A 22,551-nucleotide genomic window follows, 5' to 3' on the forward strand; every position below is an offset into this window, starting at 1 on the left:
AGTTTTCATTGTGGCCAAACCCTGCTTTTCTGAGGAGAAAAAAAGCTCTGCTTGATATGTTTTTGTTCCAGACTGTTTAGGGAGGCGGCGGTGCCGCCCGGCCTCGCCGGCCCCCTCAGGGCGCGGGCAGCCCGAGGGGTGGCTGTCGTGCCTCAGCCACCGCGGCGGCGGAGCCCACGCTGACCGCCGCCGGCTCACCGGGGCGCAAGAGCGAACCCCACACTCCACCCCGCCCAACCCCTCTCCTCACAGGCGGCAAAATGGCGGGCGCGCTGCCGGCGCGGTGCACCCTGGGAGCTGTGGTCCCTCCGTCGCCGCGGCGGCAGAGGGGAGCGCTCGGCCCTGTTTTGCGGCAGGCCCCCACGCCCCGGCTCGCAAAATGTCCCCCGCCGGGGGAAAGGCGGGCGACTACAACTCCCAGGACGCAAAGGAGAGAGGCGGTGCGGGGAGGGGCCGAGGCCTCCCGCTTCCCGCCCCTTCCGTGCCGCTTGGCCTGCTGGGAGCTGTAGTCTCGTCGCCGCGCGTTGCTGCCCCGCGGCGGCCGGTAGGGACTCAGCGTCCCAGCGCGCCCCGCGCGGGGGCCGCCGGCGCTGGGCGGGAGAGAGGCGGGGAAGGCGGGCGGGCGGGCGCTGTGGGGAGGCGTTGGGCCCATGTTGTGCCGCGGCCCGGCGCCCGTCCCCCGCCCCTTCTCCGCCGGTTCGCGGTGTGTGCCCGGAGGTGGCGGTGGGTGGGCTGGCGGCCTCCGTGCGCGGCGCTGAGCGGGAGCGGGAGGCGGCGGGCTCCAGGCGCCCCTCTGTCGTGAGGAGAAAGGCGTGGGGGCTAGAGCGGGGGCGGGCGGTGTTTGTATCCAACAGGATCCCGGCGCGGGGAAGGCAGCTGGGCCCTGGGCGGGCGGGACGGCTGAGGCCGTGGGCTCCACCCGCGGCGTTAGGCCAGGCCGTGGGCTCTGTCGTTTCGCCCTGCCCGCGGCGGGGTGCCGTGCCCACCGGAGGCGTGAGCCAGGGCCCGGGGGCTGCCGCCCGCTCCCTTGGTGCGGCGGCCTGAGCGAGCGCCGTCCCGAAGGACCGTGCCGCTGCTGGCACGGGGTTGCTGGCAGGCTTTGCTGCAGGGGTGTCTCTGCCGTGAGAACACGCTCGTGGCCGTGGTTTGGGGTGACTGGGGTCTCTGTTTTCCTCACAGGCTGCACAAAGACGCACAGGGCCCGTGTGAGTAAGACCAGGATGGAAGAGTCCAATGGGGACTTTCCCATCCAGAGAGACACCATCCTATCCAAGTTGTGTTGTGGTCACGTCACCGTAACAAACCTGTGAGTCTGGTGTCTTGTAAGGGTCAGTATGTTCGGCTACTTACGTTGTTAAGGCTAAAACGTTGCCTTAGGAGCAAAATTTTTCCTTTCTGTGTAGCTCCCCTCAGACAAGAGGTACCCTGATTCATAGCCTGTGATGAATACTTCTACTGCCATCTGAAAACAGCTCTTTTAGTCAGTGGCACACTTAAATGTCTCTCTTGGGTTGCGGTTGTTACTTTTCATGTGTTATAAAACTATGCAGAAGAGTGTGTATTTTTCAGATTATTATTTCACGTTTATGGGTTACACCGAGAGCAGTGTTTTCCAAAGCAGTCATCAGATCCTTTTTGTCAAAGACAGCCAGACTTTACGTGGAACACAGCAGTCAGTCTGTTGAATTCTTCAGAAGTTTTTCAATGTTTTAATGCCTTGTGAAGATCTGGCCCTAACCGTGAATATGACCTTTCTTTGAAAACAGAACTCTCTGGTATCCATGGTCTTAGTACTTCGCAGCACTTAGTACTTGCAATGCGTAACTATTATTTTTATGTTTTCTTAGCTGCATTTAATACTGTTCATTTAGTAGTGGTTTACTGCACATGCAAATTACAGTTGTTTTTTTTTTTTTTGTTTAAAACCTCTCTTCTCTTCTACAGAGCAAGATTGGCAATGTGAATGTGGAGGCTGAGTAAATATAGTGGTGCCTGCCTTATTAGGCTGTGCGGTGTTCTTTTGCCAAAAATCCAGGAATATCGGCAGACTTTTATACCAGCATGAGTTTGTGTCAGATTTAGAACGCAGTTCTGCAGCCTTGGATGATTCAGGGGGAAGGAATTATTTTTAAAACTACATTTCCAGTATCTTGATGGAAATGTTTGTTTTCTAGGGTGGAAGTGCTGAGATCTTTGGTGGCTTTAACTGACCCTCAGGAGGGGAAGCTGACTCAGTCTCAAGAGAAAGTGAGTGACTAACAGACTTTCCATGTCTGTTTACTGCATCGTTTCAGAAGGACCTAAAATTAGGTAGTTGAGCTTATTCTAATAATATATTAGAACTGTCTCTATAATTCACATTTTTGTGAGCTGAACAGAGGTATGTGTTTGCCAACTCGTTTCTGATTGCCCGGCAAGTGGTAGTGTGATCATCAACCACCTCAGTTCTGCAGGGTTCCCTTCAAGCAGGTGGCAGAGTGAATCAGGTGTTCCAGCCGCTGCTGGAAGTCAGGCTTCAAATCACACTGTCTTTTTACTGATTGAAGGGCCAGCTCTTGCAGACTCTTGGTTGCACCCTCCCCTTGTTTCCATGCACAAGCATGGCATGTGCGATTAGTTTTCTTAATCCAGTGGGATTGGTTTCTTGAGCTGGCTTGTTTTCTGATTCCAGGAATCTAATAATGACATAAGAGCTTAAACCCAAGGAAGGAGTGGGGCTTGTACTTCTTGTCACTTTAAAGCAATCCTGAAACTGTAGCCCTGGTACTTTTGTGGCTTCTCTGCCACTGACCTTGAACAGGGATACTGTCCTTTATAATAGGCAGAATGTGGTGATTATTGGGATGGGAGGTAGAGTGGATAATGCAGTAAAGGATCGTAATGGCCAAAGGAAAGTGTGAGAAATTAGGATGTGGTTTTGCAGATTTATACAGTATGATAAAGGCAGGGTGTAATTTGGAGAGGTCACTGCTGTCTCTTGGAAGATGTGTAAGACAGTTATGGGGTATTCACATTTGCTCAAAAAATTTGTGCTCATCTTTTAGTAATTGGACCTGCTGTAACCTTTAATGAAATTTGGTGTGCAACACTATTTTTAATTACTTCATATTCTTGTACTGAGTCTTGTGTAAGTCTTTAATTTTAATGTGCATTCATTCCTTAAGTAATGTTTTTATTTCAAGCAAAATTGCTTAGCAATCCCTGAAGTATAGCTGCCTGTTATATTGCAGTAATAATTATTTTGCACAGCACAGAATGATAGTCTCATATTTGGATCTCATTTCACGGTTGAATTTTTTATGCTCCTTTGTATTCTAGGTACTGAACTTGGTGGGCATTTGGAAAACTGTATTTGCAGCTGTTCCTGGGCCTACGTCAAAGACCCCAGTGGAGTGACAGCTCAAAGATGGGAGATCAGGATGCAGGTGAACCCTTTCTGGGAATAGTGGCTGGTGGTGCCACGGACTACGAAGGAGCTCTGCCCTCAGACACAGTGTCACTCAGCGATTCTGATTCCGATGATTTGGGGTTAGCGGATGAAGCAGAAGTTGATACAATATCTCCTGAGGAGCCATCTGCAGATGACGGGGATTACAGATCCAGGGAGACCCCCGACTCTTCAAACAGCAGTCACAGATCTCCTGTCCAGCCATTCCATCTAAGGGGCATGAGTTCTACGTTCTCTCTCCGTAGCCAGAGCATTTTTGATTGCCTGGAAGAAGCAGCCAAGTCGTCTGTGCCCTCGATGCCTGAAGATAATGTTGTTGATGGGAGGTTTAAGCGTCCATTGCCTCCAACCACAGTTGCAGGTAACATGGTTCCAGAAAGCCTAGGAAAGCAAGCCAAACCAGTGCAGGCTCCCAAAGCCTCTCCTGCAGTGCCTGACTATGTGGCACACCCAGAGCGCTGGACCAAATACAGCCTAGATGGAGTTTCAGAGGCTAGTGACAAGACTAACAGGGCAGTGGCCATGGAATTTCTCGAGGGTTTGAAGAAAAGAGGGGAGGAACAAAGCTCAGCTATCCAAGATAGCTATACCCCATACTTCAACCAGGACCCTTCTAGCTGTGGAGCTGGGAGGATTGTCTTCACCAAACCAGCAAAAAGGTGTGTTGATGGACTGAAAAAGAAAACGTCAGCAGGGGAGGATGGTAAGAAACATATGAAAATGGATCTGAAAGGAAAATCTCTTAAGACTGATGACTTGAGGGAGGAAGATAAGGTAGAGCTGGGGCATTTAGACAGTGGAAGTGGAAAGGCAACAGAGGAGGAGGAGTGCATGATGGTGGGGGACCTGAATGCAGAGGGTAAGCTTAGTGCAAGGTTTAGTGGCGCAGGTGAAGAGCCGTCGGTTGAAACAGTTGGATTCCATTGCAGTAAGAAGAAGAATAGGAAAAATTTCCGGCCTAAAGTAGACGATGAAGGGGAGGAGGAAGAGTCCTGAAGGATGGAGCACATTGGAGACATCCAAGGACTTGTATTGCCTTTGGGTGTCTTTGGTTTTTTCTCTGACTTTTTTTTTTTTCTGGTCTGGAAGCCATGTAATAGTTTTTTGTCTAACGGTTTGCATTGTAGCCACCAAGAACATTATATATTGTTAGAAATTAAGCTACTTAAAATACTCTGCAGACTTCTTGTTCATGAAAAGTTGCACCCTAGCAGGAGGCAATAAGATATGCTTTGTTTGCTTGAGCAGCTCTCTGGGTCTTGCTCTAGAGCTGAAGTAGCCAAAGAAGAAGATGTGTTAGCTAAAAGGCTGTAAGGCTTCCTGCTAACCCCCAGTTTAGAGCTGTTCCCAAATCCTGTAGAGTCCTGGAACAATGATGCTGAGCTCATTGTATAGAGATTTTTAAACAATGAAAATAAAACCAAGTCTTCCACTAGATGTGATTTCTCCTGGCCCTGTCCCAGGGAGAAAAACTTTTTTTTTTTTTTTAACACTTTTGGGTTTTTTGATACATCCTTCTCTCATTGCCATTGAGAGTGAAAGTACAATGGTGGCCAATCATGAATTTGGAGGGCTCAGGTGGGGGGCCAACTTTTTTTAAAGTTGGCTTAATATTTACCTTATTTAGTGTTACATGATACATGATTTTAAAAAACAATGTTTCCTGTGGAGAGGTACAACTCTGGATACATCCTGGTGAAGACGCGCTCAGGGTGGCTTTAGCAAAGTCTCACCACATTGAGTGTAGGTCAGAATTTGCTTTGGTTGTTAAATTGGGCAGCAGCTTTTCCTCTTACTGGTAAGATACGATGTGATGATTCTTGGCCTGCACATTTGTACATCCTTTCCAAGTGGCACTGCTTCCACATGGATTCTCTGCGTGGATTTGGTGGGAATGAGGTATTTATACCAGAACTGAATACTTTTTTGTTATTTGGGATTCAATAAACTTTCAATTGTAGTTTGGGTTCTTAATCTCTTTGAACCATGCTGATTAATGTAGCTATAGGAGTTTTAACAAATACTGTTTATTTGATTTGAGAATTGTCTTGAACATCTAGAATGTTACTCTACACTTACCATCTTGTAACTTCTCCCTCAAGTCTTATATTTTAGATTCTAAAATTCACATATTTAACATTTTCAATCATTTTACAATATATAGAGAATCACGTCATAGGATAAATCGCCTCATACAATGAATCACATTGTAATGAATGTCAAATATAGTAGTTTTTCACACAGAATGTCAATAAATTTTATAAATAAGGTTGAAAGATTAAATTCTTTGAAAGGTTATATGATTTGAAACTCAAATTAGTTCAGGTCAGTTTGGACTGACATTTTTTTTGCCAGTATTCTAAATTAATGAGCCCCCATGTTAGTATTTATAACCGTGTAGTGAAAGATTACTTTTTCAGGATTTGTGATCTTTCTTGCTAGACTGTGCTTGCTCAAACTCTGAAGGATATTTGAGGAGGTTACTTCCGCTGCGGGGGGGTGTCAACATCTTACAAATAACTGACTGGTAGGCCCAAATCATTTGGGTCTTTGTGTTTGAACAGATGGCATCATTTGGCAGCAGAAGCAGAAACCAATGTAAAATGAGTAATATTGCTCCATCTTTTGAAATTCACCTTTTAATTTTAAAAGCAGAATGTATTTTCTCATGAGTATACAGTTTGATGCATGTTAATTAATGGGTCATTGCTAAATACATCAGTTGTTCTAGTGCGCATCAGTGGGACGTGACAACAATTCCAAAAAGATAGACTTTTGGTTTCCAGTGGATAATTAATGTGCTGATCACAAAGCAGTAGCCATTTCAGAATGGAAGCTGCTTGCAAGAGGAGAGTGTGCTGGTTGTAGGATACGCATTATTTCCTAACAAAAAGTGTAGCTCAGTACAAACTTAACTGGTTTTATAACTCCTGCTTGCCTAGGGTGAAGAACAGGTAGGACAGTTCCAAAATTCTGTCACTGTTAATGGGGTCACTGAGGTCTGGGGCATAGCTGAATAAACTGGACAAATGCCTATTTTATGAAGACATCATAACAAGATTGGTATCTATTCATAAAAGACTCGTGCCAGAAAGGTATTTTTATCAGATGAGATTTTTTTTTTTTCCACCTCTGGCAACAGAGAAAGCTTTTGCACAACCTATGTTTATGTTGCATAGAAGCAGTGCTGTATGCATGAGGAAGTTAAGTTCAGTTGAAGCTTATCAGTGTAAGAAAGACGACAACCCAATACTTCGCCCTTCTGATGCTGTTTATATTATTCCAAAGAAATTTCCCTTTAGAGGACAGTAGTAATACCTATTTTATTGGGGTGTCTTTTCACGCAAAATTCTAATAAAGCCAGCTAGCTTTTGTATGCTAAAAATGTACATGCCAGTTTAAGTAATGATAAAAATGACTAACAATGTAAATTCCTGGTTTGTAGGGAGATTCTTGCTACACATTCTTGCTTTAAAGTCTCCAAGTGATTATTTTTTAATTTTTTTTTTTTCCCCCTGACCTTTGAGAGAGAAAAGTAAAATGAAATCAGAAAACTGCTTAAGTGTAGATGCAGTGTTCCATGTGGTATGGTAACAGCAGCAAGCTGACAGCAGCTATGATCTGGCATTGAAACAAAAAAAGCAAGCAGCAGAGGCTGGGGGTCTGACTGCGGGAGGGTCACCTGCTTTGTGTTTGGAAAGTGACTGCAAGCCACCGCATGCTTGAGGACTGCATGATGAGATTCCAGTTTCTGGGATGAGTGAGGAGCCCTCTAAGGAATACCAGCAAAGGAATACCTCACAGAAGCCAGCGTGGGAAGAGAAGATGGTAAGTGCGATCATTTGAGGGTTGTAAGAACTCCAGGAACTGTATGGATTGTAATAGTTCAGTATCCCAGGCCCTTTCCTGTGGAAACTATTTCTTGATTTCCTTTCTAAGCAACTCAGAAATATGAGCTTGCTTTCTTGGCCAAGGATGTGGCTTGTTTTTTAGTGCGAAAATGATCACCCTTCCAAAGGCAGACTCGCTTGAACAGAAAAATATGAAAATGAGCGATGATGACAATGGATTGAGGGTGTGTATTTGGCGAACAGAAGGCAGATAGTATTTAGAAAATAAGGTGGTAGAGTCATCCTGGAAGAGAAAGTTTTCAGTGTGATTTGTGGAATGGAGTTTCCAAGCGATACAGGAGCAGGAGGGAAGAAAGCCCAAGAAATTGAAGGAGGAAGACCAAGAAATTGTCAGTAGAGTCAAACATTGACAGTGCTCAGCATAAAGGATTTGAGAGCTGGGCCTTAGGCCTTGGTGAGATTAGGATTTTAATTCTATAGTAGTTCACTAGGACAAAAGGTTTAATCTGAAGAAATGAGAATAAATTTTAATTATCGATGTATGTGATGTCAGTCTCGGACTGAACTGCGCGCTCTTCTCTTTCAGTTCTTCCTGGCGAAGGCACCTCTGTGTTGGCATTCCTCACACCTAATAGGATTGCAAAAGCCATGTGCTTGTTTAAAAGCCTTAGGACAAGGGGCCCATAATAGTAATTGCTTAAGGAACTTTAAAATGTTGAAACTAATCCACAATAAAAAGATATTGTAGATTCTATTACTTTGCATTTGCTCCGTAAATGATAGAAACAGGTTTCTTCTTTATTTTTTGGCTATTTAAGTTTCTGACTTTTACGCAGTTACAGTATTACAATGTCTGGGGAACATGCTACAGGATGGGTTTTTTTACTGGAATGTTGATAATGAAGCAATTTACATATGTGTTTTACAAGCTTCTAGCAGAATTAAGTCAAGTTTGAGGTTAGTTTGAGTCTGACTTGAGGTCTAGTCATGTCATGACTGCTGAGTTTCCAGCTGCTTCTTTTTCTCATGTAGTATATATAAGTTCAGTTTATGGTTTTTGGAGGGCTTTTTGTGTTACAGATAGTGGTAGGTAGATATTGAAATAGATCATTAAGAAGAATATCCAAAATCTTTATTGTGTTGGATATCCTGCGGTGGCTGAGAAATAGTCTGTTTCTGTCTCTGATGTTTTGAACTCCAAACAGTGGAGCCCTGGAACACAGGACAAGATTCTTAACTGACAGAAATAGTTGCAGCTCTGAAGGCAAACAAGCTGTGCACGATTGAAACAAAGTAGGGCACTTGCTCAATTTGTATTTTTAATCATTATTGTTATCCATATTAAATGTTTTGGTAATACTTTGGTAGTACTACCTCATTGACTCAAGAAACCCCCAAGACAATCCTCTCAAGAAACCCTGTGGCAAATAGATACTTATTTACATGCTTAAAGTTGGGTGAGATCATTCTAACTCGCACTAAGCGACAGTCATTTCACCAAAGCTCTTAAATATATTTTGCAAAAGGTAATTTCTTCATTCTGAAGTATGAATATTCTGTTACTTGTTTATATTACCATTAATGTCTAGGTACCTCCTTATGAGGTTCTTTTCCCATCTTTTTTTTTTCTTGCATTTTTTTAACTAAATTGTTCTAGCTTTTCCATGATTGTTTTCAATACTTACATGTATAGTTTGGAGCTGGTTGGTTGCACAAGAGGTTGGTTTTGGTTAAAACCTCTGCCATTGAGGAAATAACAGCTGTACAGTAGCAAATCTACAAAATAGGTAGTGATTTCTGCGTCAGCTAATTTTTGTAGTACTTTATCGATTCTTAAATTTACAAGAACAATAATCTAGGCAGCAGACTGAAGCAGCATCAGAGATACCACATTTTATTTTATTTTATTTTAAAGAAATGGTTGAACTGTCTTGGGTGAAGATTTATATTAAATGCCTTCCCTTTTTTGTGAGTATATTGCATTATCTCAAGTTGGCACAAACTTACTAGAGCATTTCTTGTGTGTTCCTGTTGGACCTGTATTTTGTGTCAATATTGTTCATTGAATAGCATGGCTTTTTCCAGGAAGCTATAAAATGGATAAGAAGGGGGAGGGAAACTGCAATGGGAGTATTAAGGTAAGGAACTTTCAATGAGGCCAAAATTACACTGGAGAGTTCAAGGGACAAAGAAACAATAACAGTTGTGCTACGTAGCACATGGTAATGCTGAGCATTTTCAGACTGTTTAAAAAATGTTTTTTATATTTCAAGGGTTTGTCATTAAAAACTTAAGATATGGTTTCCTTCTATTATTTGTGTTTCACATTTGTGTGTTAGACACTTCCCTTTGAGATGGTGGTACCTGGTATCTAAGAAAATTAGAAAAACTGATGTCCAAGAAGATTAGTCTAGGTCAGATCAGAAAGAATATGGGTATTTTCAAAGCTGGCAGTTTTAAAGAAAGAAAAGGTTGGGAGAAGGAAGAGAACGGAGGAGGAAGATTAAGTGTTTGCTTCCAGAAGCATCCTTAAGGAAGGAAACACTTCTCAAGCAGACTAGCAAAGAGAGCAAGAAATGCTGTATTTCCCTTTCTCCTTTCTACTAGAGGTCAGAAATGTTTGTTTACATATGTATATCACCAGAGAGAAAACAATTATGAAAGTGAAACCATAATAGAGATGCATTTCTCCTTCCCTTTATCCCTAAATAGGGTCTGCCAAACCACCATTAAATGAGACAAACATGGTGAAATCCTAAAGCTGATATAAATGCCTATAACACTATTGCTTACCTGGGCTTCCATAACTTTAAACCGCTTTTCTTGTTCTTTCAATCCACTAAAATATTTAGACAAATTATCCACCCTGTGGAAACAAAGCAGACATACTGAGCAAAAAGGAAACGCCCCAGAAGAAATCCTAAAACACAAAACCCATGTAACTTACTAGAGCCATGGCCCCTCGCTGGCAGTTCTGTGCTGCTGATGTATCCCAGAGCCCCCTAAAAGTTTTGTCCTTTTGAGGTGTTCCTGCAAGTATTTATTGAACAGAGCAGCATTTCTGGAACACTCATGCACCTGTTGCCCAGAGATTCATAAACTCACACAGATTACAGCACCCCTTCAGCTTCTGGTGAGGGTCACTTAGCCCTAGCTGCTGTGGAAATCAAGGACAGCAGAAAGGAGCCTTAGGTCCAGCTCTGTCTCTCCAGCCACTTATGTCTCACCTGTACCAAATGTAAACTGATCCTGGTGTAAGAACTGAGGCCACAATATTTTCCATCAACTCGGGGGAGATGAGCCACTTAAAATTTATAGGAGGTTTCATTTTTGGAAGCTGGCTGGACATTCAAATCCCTTCTTCCATGCAGTCCCCAGGGCCTGTATAGACAACTTCCACATAGTGCCTCCAAATCATTGTATCATCCACATGCTTTCTGCATCCTTCACTTTGTGTCTCACTTAAAGGAGTAAACCTCTGAATAATAATTTAGGACTTTCTCTTTAGAATACTATACCAATTTAAGTTATGTTCCTAGTGGGGAGATACTTTAGAGAAGTATTTAAATGGAAACTCAGTTAATTAAATACAATTTTAGAGCCAATATAATCAATTTCTTGTGGAAAACTGTAGTCTCGTGCCATAAAGCTGTAAACAGTTCTTATTCTGCATGTGTGGGCTGGGGGTAATTCAAGATATCTTAAACTTCCATTCAAAAAGTCTCATTCAAAAGTCAATACTGTATTCCTACAGAGGATGGAAGTACATGCACTGCAGTATAGCAAAGGAACTATTCTTCCACCATTTCTTCATCAATATGATTTTCATTGAGCTTTACTGCAGATTTGGCTGGAGCTTACATGTCTGTAATTGTACATACTTCAAGAGTGCCAAAACCTATTCTAATATTGTACCGATGCTAGCTTCTCATATTTTTTCATGGACTGCATATTTCCTAACTGCATTCTAGTTGGAGTCTCTATAAACTTTACAAGCACCTGAATATTTATCTCATTCAAAGCTGGAGACTTGCAAGGTACGCTTATTGTTGGTCAGAATAACATACTTATTAGATGTGGCCTTCAGCCTTTCTTCATTGCTTTCTTTCCTTTCTTGTTCAACGTTTACAAGATAATTTTCTTTTTGCACCAGCTCCCATGTTATGATTTTTTGATCTAGGCCAACTGGAAGATCTCTTTCTGTAGGAAAGAAAATTTAAGAATTATATTTTACTCCCTTTTCTCTTATACTACTAATGGAAGGCTGCTATGCTAAAGAAAAATGAAGTCTTGCCATTGCAGGTCCTTTGCCATTGCAGCAGTATCATGTTATGAAAATGCAGTGTAAAATAAGTATTTTCTACTTTTTTTTTTCTTGTGATGGAAGGCAATAGACTTTTTTGCAGTTGGATATGACTCCTGAGTTTTCTAAAGAACAGCATGGACCAATTTCTGTGGTTCCATTTAAACTCATTTACAACCTTACTGGACTTCTGACATATTTTAGCCCCAAAGTATTTAATGAGCAGATCTTTATGTTCAGGTGCACTTTGTCATCTAAGCTTTTTTATTAGAACAATTATAAATAGGAAGGACAAACTGTGAATAAATCCCTCCACCTTGAAGTATAAAGCCTGTTGTTGTTGTCAAGTGTCCCAGCCAACGACAGACCTCAATTTCACAGACATATTTTGAAGGTACCATACCAGTTTTGTGTCTTCCTAAAGATTGGTAAGGGCACACTTGCTGCATGCTCCAAACACTACTGAATCTATAACATGAGCAGTCAGGTACATGCTTTTTGGGGGGGGGAGAAATTTTTTTGTTTGAAGGATCTTCAGCAGCATGCTTTGATAGCTCGAAGGAGTGTGCCTGAAAGGGAGGCTAGTCATAGGTCTCTGAATTGGTCCAGTCTGACAACAGTTCTGCTCCAAACCCCATTATCAGTCTGCCCATGAGGAGTAAATAGGCTTATTATCAGATACTATTAAACTAGATGGGCCAAGTTTGCCATCACTATAGAAAGCCCCCAAACACCTTCTGTAATTAGCTGAACTTCATCTGCCTTTTTAATTATAACTTTTAAGGGACCACCGTTTCTCTAAGCATGCTTGGTCTCTCTCCATGTCTCTGTATTGGGAAATTCCACTGATCCTAGTAGATTTTTAGATTTGGTATAAGTTTTTAGGTTTGTCTCTACTTAATAATTACTAAAATTCAGGAGCAAATGATATAACTATTCGTTAAACCTATCCATTGTTATATCTTCAGAAACCAAATCCCTTTAACCAGTTTTATATCAACACCTCTGTTGTAATAACTAAGGTGCATAAAGAAATGTATTGTGGGAAACTGTTTATAGTAGAGGTACATTATAGGCCTTAATTATTCATTTGAACTCCCCTGGCACTCTTTGTTAAAAATAAATTGTGACTCTTGGCTTAAGGATATCTTAATTGCTCTTCTGTTTTGGCTATGCAGCATGTAGTAGGAGAGTGTCAGGGTCTCCAGTTGCTAGGTGTTTGTTAACGACTCACCCAGATGTTCTTTTTTATGTTCTGTTTTGTTGAAGATTCTTCTGAGAACCAGAGTTATGTGGTTAATAATGATAAATGGTGGTGCTAAGGCAGGCCGGCCATGATATTCAACTATCAGGTTGTAGCGCTGAATTTTCCAGAAGATGTCTGCATTGCCCTGAACAACTTGAAAAGTGTAACTAAGTTGGGGGAAAAAAAATATATAACTTTTTTTACTGCAACAAGCTAAAGCTTATTATTACAAAATTTAGTCCCACCTTTACTTTAAAAAAGGAACAGCAAGCTCAGCAAGTAGTGTTAATTTAATCTAAATTTTGTGCAAATTATTAGATTTTAAAATAATTGCAGTTGCAGTCTTCAAATGTTAAGAGATACATTCTTTTTTTTTTAAAAGAAAGGTAATTCCACTTCACTCAGGCAAGATCAGTAAACATGCCACATCAGTTCTTCAACCAAATTAATCATTATTAGCCGTGCTGACAAGCATTTCCCCTATGTGCAGATTATCCACTGTTAAGTCTGCCAAGTTTACAGCTGCTTTGCACCTGCAGACTTGGGCTGCAGCACAGCCAGGGATCCAGACCCTTCTATGCATGTTTAATTGAATTTTTAGCAGTAAAAGAGGCTTCTTTTCTTCTTGTCTTTAATGTGACTAGAGTAAGGATGATGATAACTTAAGAACTATATGATAACAAAAGTCTACCTATCAATCCCGAAATAATATTCATTACTATTATTACTAGTGCATTCCAAAATGAACAGCCAACAGCAATGTAGTAAATGTGGGTGTGCAGTTAAACTTTTGCAGCCTCTGTCTTGATACTGAAATTGCTCTTACCTGAACATAGCAATCAGAAGATTCATAAGGAGAACATTTGTGACTAGTAGGAAGACGACCAACAGAAGTATAATGAGCCAGTTGGCATAGCTATTAGGACATGATGGCAAGTTCTCCTGCATAATCTGCAGTGGATTAAATGTACAGTTCCTGGGATACATTCGTGATGCTGCAAAGGAAGACAGAGAAATAGAAGAATAGTTTTGACAAATCCTACTGCCACATGTATTTCTTAGAGTGGAGACAAAAGCTTTGTGTTTTGGTGAGCAAAATCTCTGACTTTCAACAAAGAATGGCAAGAATTATAAATTGTTCTTGAGGTTTGAAGTAATAGATTTCATAGGTATTTCAATGCAAATAAAAACGGAATTAATATCTCTAAACATGTCTTTTTTAAGAGCTAGTGACATGGATGGATGTGTATATTTAGTACCTTTACTGTTAAGATACAAATCAAGGACAATGATGATATTGATTACTAAAAGGAGATTTAATCTTGGCTGCATATAAACAGCAGCATAATTTTGTTCTGAGTATTTTATAATCATTGAAAGCTTGAACACAATATTGTGGTAGTATTTTTGTACTGCCCTTGTTGACTACTAGCAGGACCGTAAATATGAGACTCTTTTAACCTTAAAAGGACAGTTCTTTGGCTGCTTGAGCTACTGAACTAATTCTTGCAGTTGAAAGATCATTTACGTGAACTAATATCCAATGTTTTTAATTTTGTGAAAATGTAATCATATCGTGTACAAGAAGAGACTTTGCTTTAATGTGCAAGAGGTTTGCAACCCTAGGACAATGCAGACCTCCAGAACTTGGCTGCTCATTCAGTGGCAAGATGGCTGTCACAGCTGGCTTTTTAGTAATGTTTAGCAAAGGGAGGTTGTATTGACAAGGCTGTAACTGGCTTTTTGTAACATTCAGCAAAGGGGCATTTTATTGAAAAGGCTGTATCCTTTTTAGACTTAGTTTTGAGTTCCCAAAGTCAAACCTGCTTTGAGTATTTAGCAGTTGTGTTCCCCCACATACTTGTGTCTTTGCAGTCCTCGTGCTGGTACGCGTGTTAGAGGAGAAAACTCAGTAACAGCTGGGAATGGGGTTCCTTATTCTAAATTTAAACTACTTTGTAAATTCAAGCTTGGAGTCAAGGTTGGTAAGAATTGTTCTACTCCATCAGACTAGAGGTCTAGCCCTGTCTCCAGGTATAAATTAAATCCACAAATATAGAGTAGCATAATGATATTTACTTTTTTGTTCTCCATTTTTTCACTAATAATTCTTTTCCCCACTGCCATGGATAACGCCACGATCATATTCCTTAGAGCATGCAGTTATATCAAAGCTCACCACAGCTGGGACTGCTTTCACCAAGTGCATTACCTTATATTTATCTACACTGAATTTCATTTGATGATATAGCACTCATGAGGGCCCTCTGCAACTCTTATATGTCAGCTTTAGTCTTTACTACCCAGTGATGTAGTTTCATCAGCAAATTTTGTTCCCCTCATTACCTATCTGCTTTTCTGTATGTTTCATAAAGATGTTAGACAGAATAAGCCCCAGAGGGCCCCAGGACAAATTACTCCCTTCTGGAAGTTGCCCATGTAATTAATTCTTTTTTTTCTGTCTTTTAACCAGTTATATATCCAGGTGAAGACACCCTTCGGAGTCTCAATGGAGAGAAACACACATTTCTAGGGAATGCTACATCTGACCGATTTCTGAATGAGATTACTCCTATTCCAGAAATATTTGTTTCTCTCCAATTACTTTAATGGAAATAAGAGTGATTGGTTGTGCTGGGCATGCTTACACCATAGGCATTTAAAGTTAAGTAAGATTAATCACACCCCTGCTCTCTTGTCTCATTCAGACTCTTTTGGCTTTTCTAAGACATACGCTTTTTCTTATTAAGCAGAGTGAACATGAAAGAACGCTTACTGGTTTGTTTCTGTCTATGGGAGTTTTTTGGTTCCATCTATATGACCTCAAGTTTGAATCCTACTTCAATATTGCTACTGACATTTAGCACTGTTATTCTGGCTAAATGCTGTGGCATTACTTTAGACTTCTTTGGGAGATGACCTGTTCTGTATTTTACCTTCTTACCTATAAGAAATGTTGCCTTTGAACTATTATGTCCAAGTATTTCTGTGTCTTGTGATTATTTTTATGTTGTTTTGTTTGAAATGTTGCACATAGGCAATTAATAGCTTTATTTGATTTGGGCAGCTTTACCTCCAGAGTCAATAAATGCTCTAGAGGAATATTTATTCTAAAATAAAAGTGTTTGCTTATGGGCAGAGCTGTACTGCTTTAACACTGTCATGTTAAACTACTGCCAAAATGTATGGAGATGCTATTATTTCAATTTACACAAGGTTATCTGGTCTAGGTTAAACTGAACAGAAATGGACTGAAGTGAAAGAAGCTATGTGACCCTTTAAAACTGCAAATCCTTGTGTGACTGTTTCAGACAGCTTGTCTAAATAGGGCCAACTCTTATACTCTAATGTAATTCCACAATGCACATTATCTCTTTGCAAGTATACTATTTATATCATAGTAATGTGAAAGCTTTGGCCTGCAGGACAAAGATGAACAAAAAAAGACAATACTGGGAAGGAATTCCATGCTCTAATCAGAAGTGTGTGTTCAAAACCGGCCAAGTTAGGGGGAATAGAAATTTCCTCACTGTCTATTTCATCCAGTGGAATCTGGCCAAATATCTGAAGGTAGGGACGATAAAGCACCCTTCTGAATATCCATTCCACTCGGCTGTCATTGGGATGAAGTAGAGCTTGAGTTGTCACACCATAGGCAATGAGCCACACACTCAAAAAAAACAGAAAGAAGAAAACATCCTTCATCTAAAAAAGAGGGGGGGGGGGGGTAGAAAAGGAGAGGTGACTGTAATAGCATAGTCAAAGAACGGTAGTCTTTCTATATGAAAATGGCTCAAATAATTCTGTTTCTTTACAAGCTTGTTTAGATTAAAGAAGGTGCAATAGGGTACAGTTCTATGCACAGAATTCCTCTCTTGACCTTGTTGTTGTTACATTGTTCTTTGCCTGTAATCAGTATTTTTCTTTGATAGCTCACTTAGATAAAGGCATGTTTTAAATTAAAATCTTTCTTTTCAATCATCTAACATTTTAAAATGAAACACATTTTATCTTTTAAGTGAATCTCATTGTACCTTTTAAATGCAGATTTTCTGTGAGATCTCATAGTACCATTGACTGCTATACTGTGAATTACAAGGCTTCTGCTGCAGCAGTGAATCCTGGTAACAGTTGGTGCTCATTGATGAATACTGAACCACTGATACAGCAGACATTGAAGGTTGCAAGGATCAGGTAGCTTCTGTCTTGGGTTTTCAAGCTAAGTAATTCATCTGAGGGATTGTTTTCAGGACTTCCTGCTTTTAAACATAGTGTTTCTCTACAGATGCAGAAGTAATTGAATCCTAAAACACTTACTTAAAAAAAAAATATAAATCTAATATGCATTTCAAGTGCAATAATTTTTCCCTGGTGGACGAAGAACACTTCATCCACTTCCCATCTAATCTGACAGAGTTCATTAGGGACTGTAGATTCATTTCAATTAGATTATTGGATTGTGCAGTTACCCAAAAGCATAGGCATTTCAGACCTCCAGGATGTTACTAGGAGTTCTATTAAGAACCATGGTATCTAAGCCAGGCAAGACATAGTTGATGTCTCTCTGACTTTCATCAATCTATTTTGTTTTCTGGATGATTAAAAATTTAGCAATGCTGCAGGACTGTAACGGTGTCATAGTTAAAAGAGAGCGGTGGCAAGTCTGGAAATATTTTTTTACCAATCTGCAGTGTCTCTGTGAATGGGCATTGTTCTGGCATTGAACTGCCATTTTAGCAGCTACCACACTTGTTTCAGCAATTCTGTAGTGAGGTTAAAAAGGAGAAAGACAGTAAGAGACAATCTTGGATTGCTTCTCTGTTTAAGTAAGGGAAATGACCTTGCCAGAACCCACTTGATGAACCTTCCAAGAAGGTATAATTTGCTGAAGTAACTTTCACTGTTCTTTCATTTGATGTAAGGTTCAACATTGAACTACCAAAGCTAAGGCATTGTGTTGGCTTGGATGGGGGGGAAGATGAAAGGTCCCATTTTATGGCTTTGTCTAGGCTGCTGTTTATGTTCTTATTTGCATCTTCTTTGTCTATGTGTTATAGGACTTTAGATGCCAACATAGTAGACCCATCACCATATTTGTTCAAGACCCTGGTTTAACTTGGTATGCAGCAAGGAAGGGTTAGGAACTGTAGATCTGACTTGGTCTCTTACAATAAAAGTCTGCTAATGCTGTAAGCTAGATAATGTTCAAGAACAAATATTTATTTGCCATTTGCCCTTTTGCTACTCCAAGCAAATGTCATGTTAGAGTTCCAGTTATTGCATTTGTAGACAAATCCAAATAGCTTGGTAGTTTTGTTTATTCAATGTATAGGCGTGTTTAGACCGTAGGGCTTTTACTGAGCTCTGCTGTGAGTCACAAATCAAGTATTTGTAGATTCTATAATAGCACTTACAATTAGATGAACTCCTATTAATCAGTTACCATGAGTTAATTGGCCTAGAGGATTAACATGCCTAAATAAAAAACTACTTTAACATATCAATGCATACCCAAGCAGAGTAACTGCAGTCCTATTGTCTCATTTCCTGCAGGAGAGTGGTAATAAAAATCTTTTATCAACATCTTCCAACATAAGCTCACAATGTACTAATATATGTTTTCATTGTAACTTGGAGCTACAAAGTACAAGTAAGAATAACTCCTGTGGGAAACTTGCAACTATCTTTTTTCACAGATTTTTTTTTTCCACAGTTTTTGCAAATAACATAATCTATTTCCCCAAGCAGAGCAGAGTCATTTAGTAAATGTCCTGTCCTTCTATAAATGGCCTGTCCTCTGTCTGAGGGCTCTGCTCGGAATGCGCACAGCTTATGAAGTAGGAGGAACAGCAGTAAGTCAAAGACACTCTACTCTTCATTTGTCAGATCTGAGGATAAACAATTAGGTAAGGTACATAGATTAGTAAATTGGGACCAACTTGGAAGGATCTATTTCAAACTTATTGCATCTAATACTCATCATAAATAAGGGAATATATGCAAAATGACAAGCCTTAAAAATATAAAGATCAATTACACACTGATTTCTTTTGTAAAGAGAAGATTTCCTACTCTCCGTTTTTGAGAAAGCACAAGTATTTATCTGAGAGAGACTGCACACTTACCATCCTTTCCACAATTATGATCTTTGGTCCAAGTTGTTTATGAATTGCAAAAATATGTATAAGTCTGAGTGTAAACACCATAAAGTCAATGGCAAGTATTGTACGGCCAGCTTGAAAAGTTGAATTCAGCATCCTGCAGAACACATGAAATGAAATATCAGATCTCAGCAAGTACTGCTGAGAAGTATTTTCTCAAATATTACACTGTTTCCAGGCACAGCCTAGTTAGGAAAAAGCAAGTGCTTCAGGGCTGTGGTTGCGTAAGCCTATAAAAGGAATGTGATATAATGTCTGTACATTGATGAGAAATAGCCAGAACATGGAGGGACACTGTATTCTCTGTCTTGGCTTCAATGACATTTATTTAAAAAAAAAAAAGGAAAAAAAAGCTATTATACATTGAATAAAAGTGATCGTCAAAAAAAGAAAAGCAAAGCTTTTCTGTACGTGAGTTTGAATATACTGATACGTCTTTCTGTGGTCTCTGGAGCAAATTCTATGATTCCACAGAATTTTAGAGGCTTTTATTGCAGAAACTTGTCTCAAAGCTTGTAGAAGTATGTCACAGTCTGTCCTCATGTGCACATGAGACTCTCCTGTCAGTTGACATACATAGCCCTTGCTACTGATGCTGAGCACATCACATGGAACAGATATATACCTGCAGGTTACCCCAATTACGAAGAGGAAGATGGTCACCATATCACATTTATTCCAGTTATCGTCCACATACAGTTTAAATTTTTTCATTAAATTTGTGTCTTCATCTGTATAGAAACTCTGAAAAAGAGAAATAATCATTGGTATTGATCTGTTTCTAGTTTCATTATTTCATTGTGAGTTTTAACGTAATACGTATTTCCTTTTTCTCTTTCATTGCAAAGAGCAAAACTGAATTGCTAGTGTAACAGGAAAAAAATTTGAAAACATAAGCTTGGTTTACTGTCTTAAAACACAAAAGTTGGCTGAAAAAGAAAAAAAATCAAGTCTTTTTATTCTTGTGATATTAGCCTTCAGAATTTTTGAGGCCTGATTTAAGATTTTGTCAGCATTTGGACTGTTACATAATACAACAACTTCCAGTCAAAGTTCAGTTTCTAGACGTTGCTATCTAAACAGCATGAACAGATTTGGCATTTGCATATTGGAATTGTCCACGAGTGCATGTTTGGTTATCTAGGCACAGAGCTGGGTTTCTTAACTGGGTTTTAGCCTGGCACTCTTTATGTTTTACAGGTTTATAATTAAGTGTTCTTTGATCCAAATATTTTTCCATGTCCTTATCTGATTATGGCCTTGCTGCATAATTTCAAATAAATTGTAAAAAAACTGGGATCCCTTTCACTGTGCCTATTGCCTAAATAATGAACACCTACTTGTTCTTCCAGAGTAAATGTTTATAACTGCTTTTTTGTGTCTAAAGAGGACAGCTTTATGCACCCACAGTTGGCAACACACTAGCACCATTGTTCACACATTATTTTGGTTGTTGAGCTGAGGACATTCCAAAACCAGTAACTGGCAGAGTAATGGAGAAGGGGTTGGGGTTTTTTTGTTTGGTTGGTTTTTTGTTTTGGGTTTTGTTTTTGTTTGGGTTTTTTTTGGGTTTTTTGGTGGTTTTTTTTTTTTAGAAAAGCAACCCCAAAAGAGATCTGCTAATGTTTTGAGTTGAGAATTATCTTAGGAAATACACAAATAATCTGAATTAATTTACTTTTTTTTGTTGTTTTTTTAAATAGTCCCCAGTGGGGAAGAATCTCTTAAAAGGATTACAGTTGCCTGCTGTGTTTCCAGCTGTAGAATGTAACTTCAATTATTTGTGGTGGGAGGACCTAGTTCTGGGGAGTGAAATCAGAGAGATACTTTGCAAAGTGAAGGACACCTGAATATTAGCAGCCCACTTGACTTGGCTATGGCTGGAGCAGGATGGAAAAACAGAGGTGGAGCTACAGGTTTGTATGGTGGAGGAAGAGCTTGCTCTGGGAGAGAGAGGTGGAGTGTTTTGGATAAGGTAAGTTCTGTATTGCTCTTCTGTGCAAAACTGCACCTGGCACTTGAAATCTTCACGCTTGTACAGTTATACAGATCGTAAATCTATTCAAGATATTGCTTCAAGTTTTACTGTGTTACTGCTAAGATGTTGTATGTTACTGACCTGCCGGATTTCTTCCAAGACTAGGGTAAAAACCCAGAAGTAAAGTATAATTTCTTTAGCAGATGGACCCTCAGGTGGAGGTGGCTTAAAGTCCAGTAAAAGGACATAAGTAAATAGAAACAGAAAAGCAAAGTACATTATAACATTCCCCATAAATACAGTTACAGGGGCACTCCAGAATTTTCTCCACCGAGTAAACACAAATGTCGCCCACGCTGTGTTTTCAGAAGGGTTCTGCTTTTCCAATTTACTATTTCCTCTGCAAAACAAAAAGAATATAGGCTTGGTGACGATTTCCTAAAATTAGGTCATGGGAATAGGCTCAGTATTACTCTATATAAAGCTTCTTGTAAGAAAGTAACAGGCAGACGCTGGGGGTGGCAAGGAGGAAGGCTGTAGAAGGCAGAGGAATCACATTACCATAGCAGAAATATTTCAAGTCAAAAAGAAAGTTTTGAAAAACAAAGTCACATCAGACTTAAATGCATGCTTTTGCTATTGCAGTTTTGTTGTGTTAATTTGATTTGCAATGTCATTGTGTTCCTGCAGGTAGCACAAACACTGTGCAAATACACAAGGAGAGGGGGAAGTGGGCTAATTGCTCTTCATCATCCTACTTAATAGAAAAGAAGAGCAAATGGCCAATGTACTTTGTGAGTCAGTTCTTAATTACTTTGGCTCTAAAAATTTCTTGCACTGTTTGCATGCAGTTCTTGTTGTTGCTGTGACTTGAAGCAATTTTTCTTTTTGACCAAGTCTCAAAAGTGCTGGATCATACTAAGCATGTGTTTCTTGACTATCCTTGCTGAAGACTGAGAGAACTAGTGAAGGAATACTTCAGTCCTTTACACAACTGTAAGCGCTGGCATCTTGCCCTTTACAATTAAATTAGAGTAAATTGCAGAAAAATTAATACAGAAGCCTTTTAGCAAAAAAAGTTGACCTTGTAAATTATTTATTAAGGTAGTCTTTGACTATAGTGGAATTACACAAGTATTTCGGTAACTGAAGGGAAATTTGACCTGTGCATCTACAGTTGCTTTTGCTGTGTTTTGGAACATTAAGTGCGATCTATAGGCAATGGAAATTATCATGTGCAGAAAATGCAAGTTCCCTGTATTTGATAGCAATCTGATCTTAGTGTGAGGTTTTGTTTCCACGTAAATTGCTCTCTTGTGTAAGCTAGGGATGTTATTGGATCTTTAATTTTGTGATTCTGACTCAGAGAGGTGTGATCTCTAACAAAGGATGTGCACACTAGAGTATGGTTTCAATTTACCTCACAGAAAATAAACAATGACTCTTCATTGGTTTTTAATTTCCCCTGACATTCTTGCTAATTATTAAATACATTTGTTACAAGGAAAAGTTTCTCCTCACAGCCAGTCTTTTCTATGTGCCCAATTCTGTACTACCTCTGAAT

General features: G+C 40.0%; 2 protein-coding genes and 1 long non-coding RNA gene across 13 annotated transcripts in view; 2 read left to right on the forward strand and 1 right to left on the reverse strand.

Moving 5' to 3' along the window:
- The first annotated feature begins 596 nt into the window (after positions 1 to 596).
- On the forward strand, positions 597 to 17,164 carry TSSC4 (tumor suppressing subtransferable candidate 4). 11 transcript variants are annotated; one of them, XM_049821113.1, is made up of 5 exons: positions 626 to 723; positions 1,180 to 1,306; positions 2,175 to 2,247; positions 3,319 to 3,425; positions 16,896 to 17,164. In XM_049821113.1, exons 1-4 carry the CDS (start codon positions 651 to 653, stop codon positions 3,394 to 3,396), a joined length of 351 nt encoding a protein of 116 aa, XP_049677070.1. In that variant the 5' UTR covers positions 626 to 650; the 3' UTR covers positions 3,397 to 3,425; positions 16,896 to 17,164. The 11 variants fall into 11 exon arrangements, with proteins under 11 accessions (XP_049677062.1, XP_049677069.1, XP_049677070.1 ...); XM_049821114.1 differs by lacking the exon at positions 16,896 to 17,164 and adding an exon at positions 12,872 to 12,925; XM_049821107.1 differs by lacking the exon at positions 16,896 to 17,164 and adding an exon at positions 1,378 to 1,480 and having other exon boundaries at positions 3,319 to 5,412.
- TRPM5 (transient receptor potential cation channel subfamily M member 5) overlaps positions 5,815 to 22,551 on the reverse strand; it is a 40,743-nt gene continuing 24,006 nt past the window's right edge. The window contains exons 15-24 of the mRNA XM_049821098.1: positions 21,129 to 21,387; positions 19,635 to 19,753; positions 18,974 to 19,106; positions 16,379 to 16,553; positions 13,675 to 13,843; positions 12,837 to 13,015; positions 11,367 to 11,499; positions 10,093 to 10,165; positions 8,985 to 9,075; positions 5,815 to 7,927 (exon numbers count right to left, since the gene is read on the reverse strand). Coding sequence (XP_049677055.1) covers positions 7,827 to 7,927; positions 8,985 to 9,075; positions 10,093 to 10,165; positions 11,367 to 11,499; positions 12,837 to 13,015; positions 13,675 to 13,843; positions 16,379 to 16,553; positions 18,974 to 19,106; positions 19,635 to 19,753; positions 21,129 to 21,387 — 1,432 coding nt within the window. The 3' untranslated portion in view covers positions 5,815 to 7,826. The remainder of the gene's footprint in view (positions 7,928 to 8,984; positions 9,076 to 10,092; positions 10,166 to 11,366; positions 11,500 to 12,836; positions 13,016 to 13,674; positions 13,844 to 16,378; positions 16,554 to 18,973; positions 19,107 to 19,634; positions 19,754 to 21,128; positions 21,388 to 22,551) is intronic.
- The window catches only part of LOC126047457 (uncharacterized), a 41,612-nt gene continuing 39,777 nt past the window's right edge, over positions 20,717 to 22,551 (forward strand). The window contains exon 1 of the long non-coding RNA XR_007508569.1: positions 20,717 to 20,984. This is a non-coding gene — a long non-coding RNA (uncharacterized LOC126047457). The remainder of the gene's footprint in view (positions 20,985 to 22,551) is intronic.

Source organism: Accipiter gentilis, chromosome 17, assembly GCF_929443795.1.
Source record: "Accipiter gentilis chromosome 17, bAccGen1.1, whole genome shotgun sequence".
Taxonomy (NCBI): domain Eukaryota; kingdom Metazoa; phylum Chordata; class Aves; order Accipitriformes; family Accipitridae; genus Astur; species Astur gentilis.

Excerpts from the sequence above, each read along its gene's own strand:
- TSSC4 (XM_049821105.1), top strand. The coding sequence starts at position 3,407 with ATGGGAGATCAGGATGCAGGTGAACCCTTTCTGGGAATAGTGGCTGGT.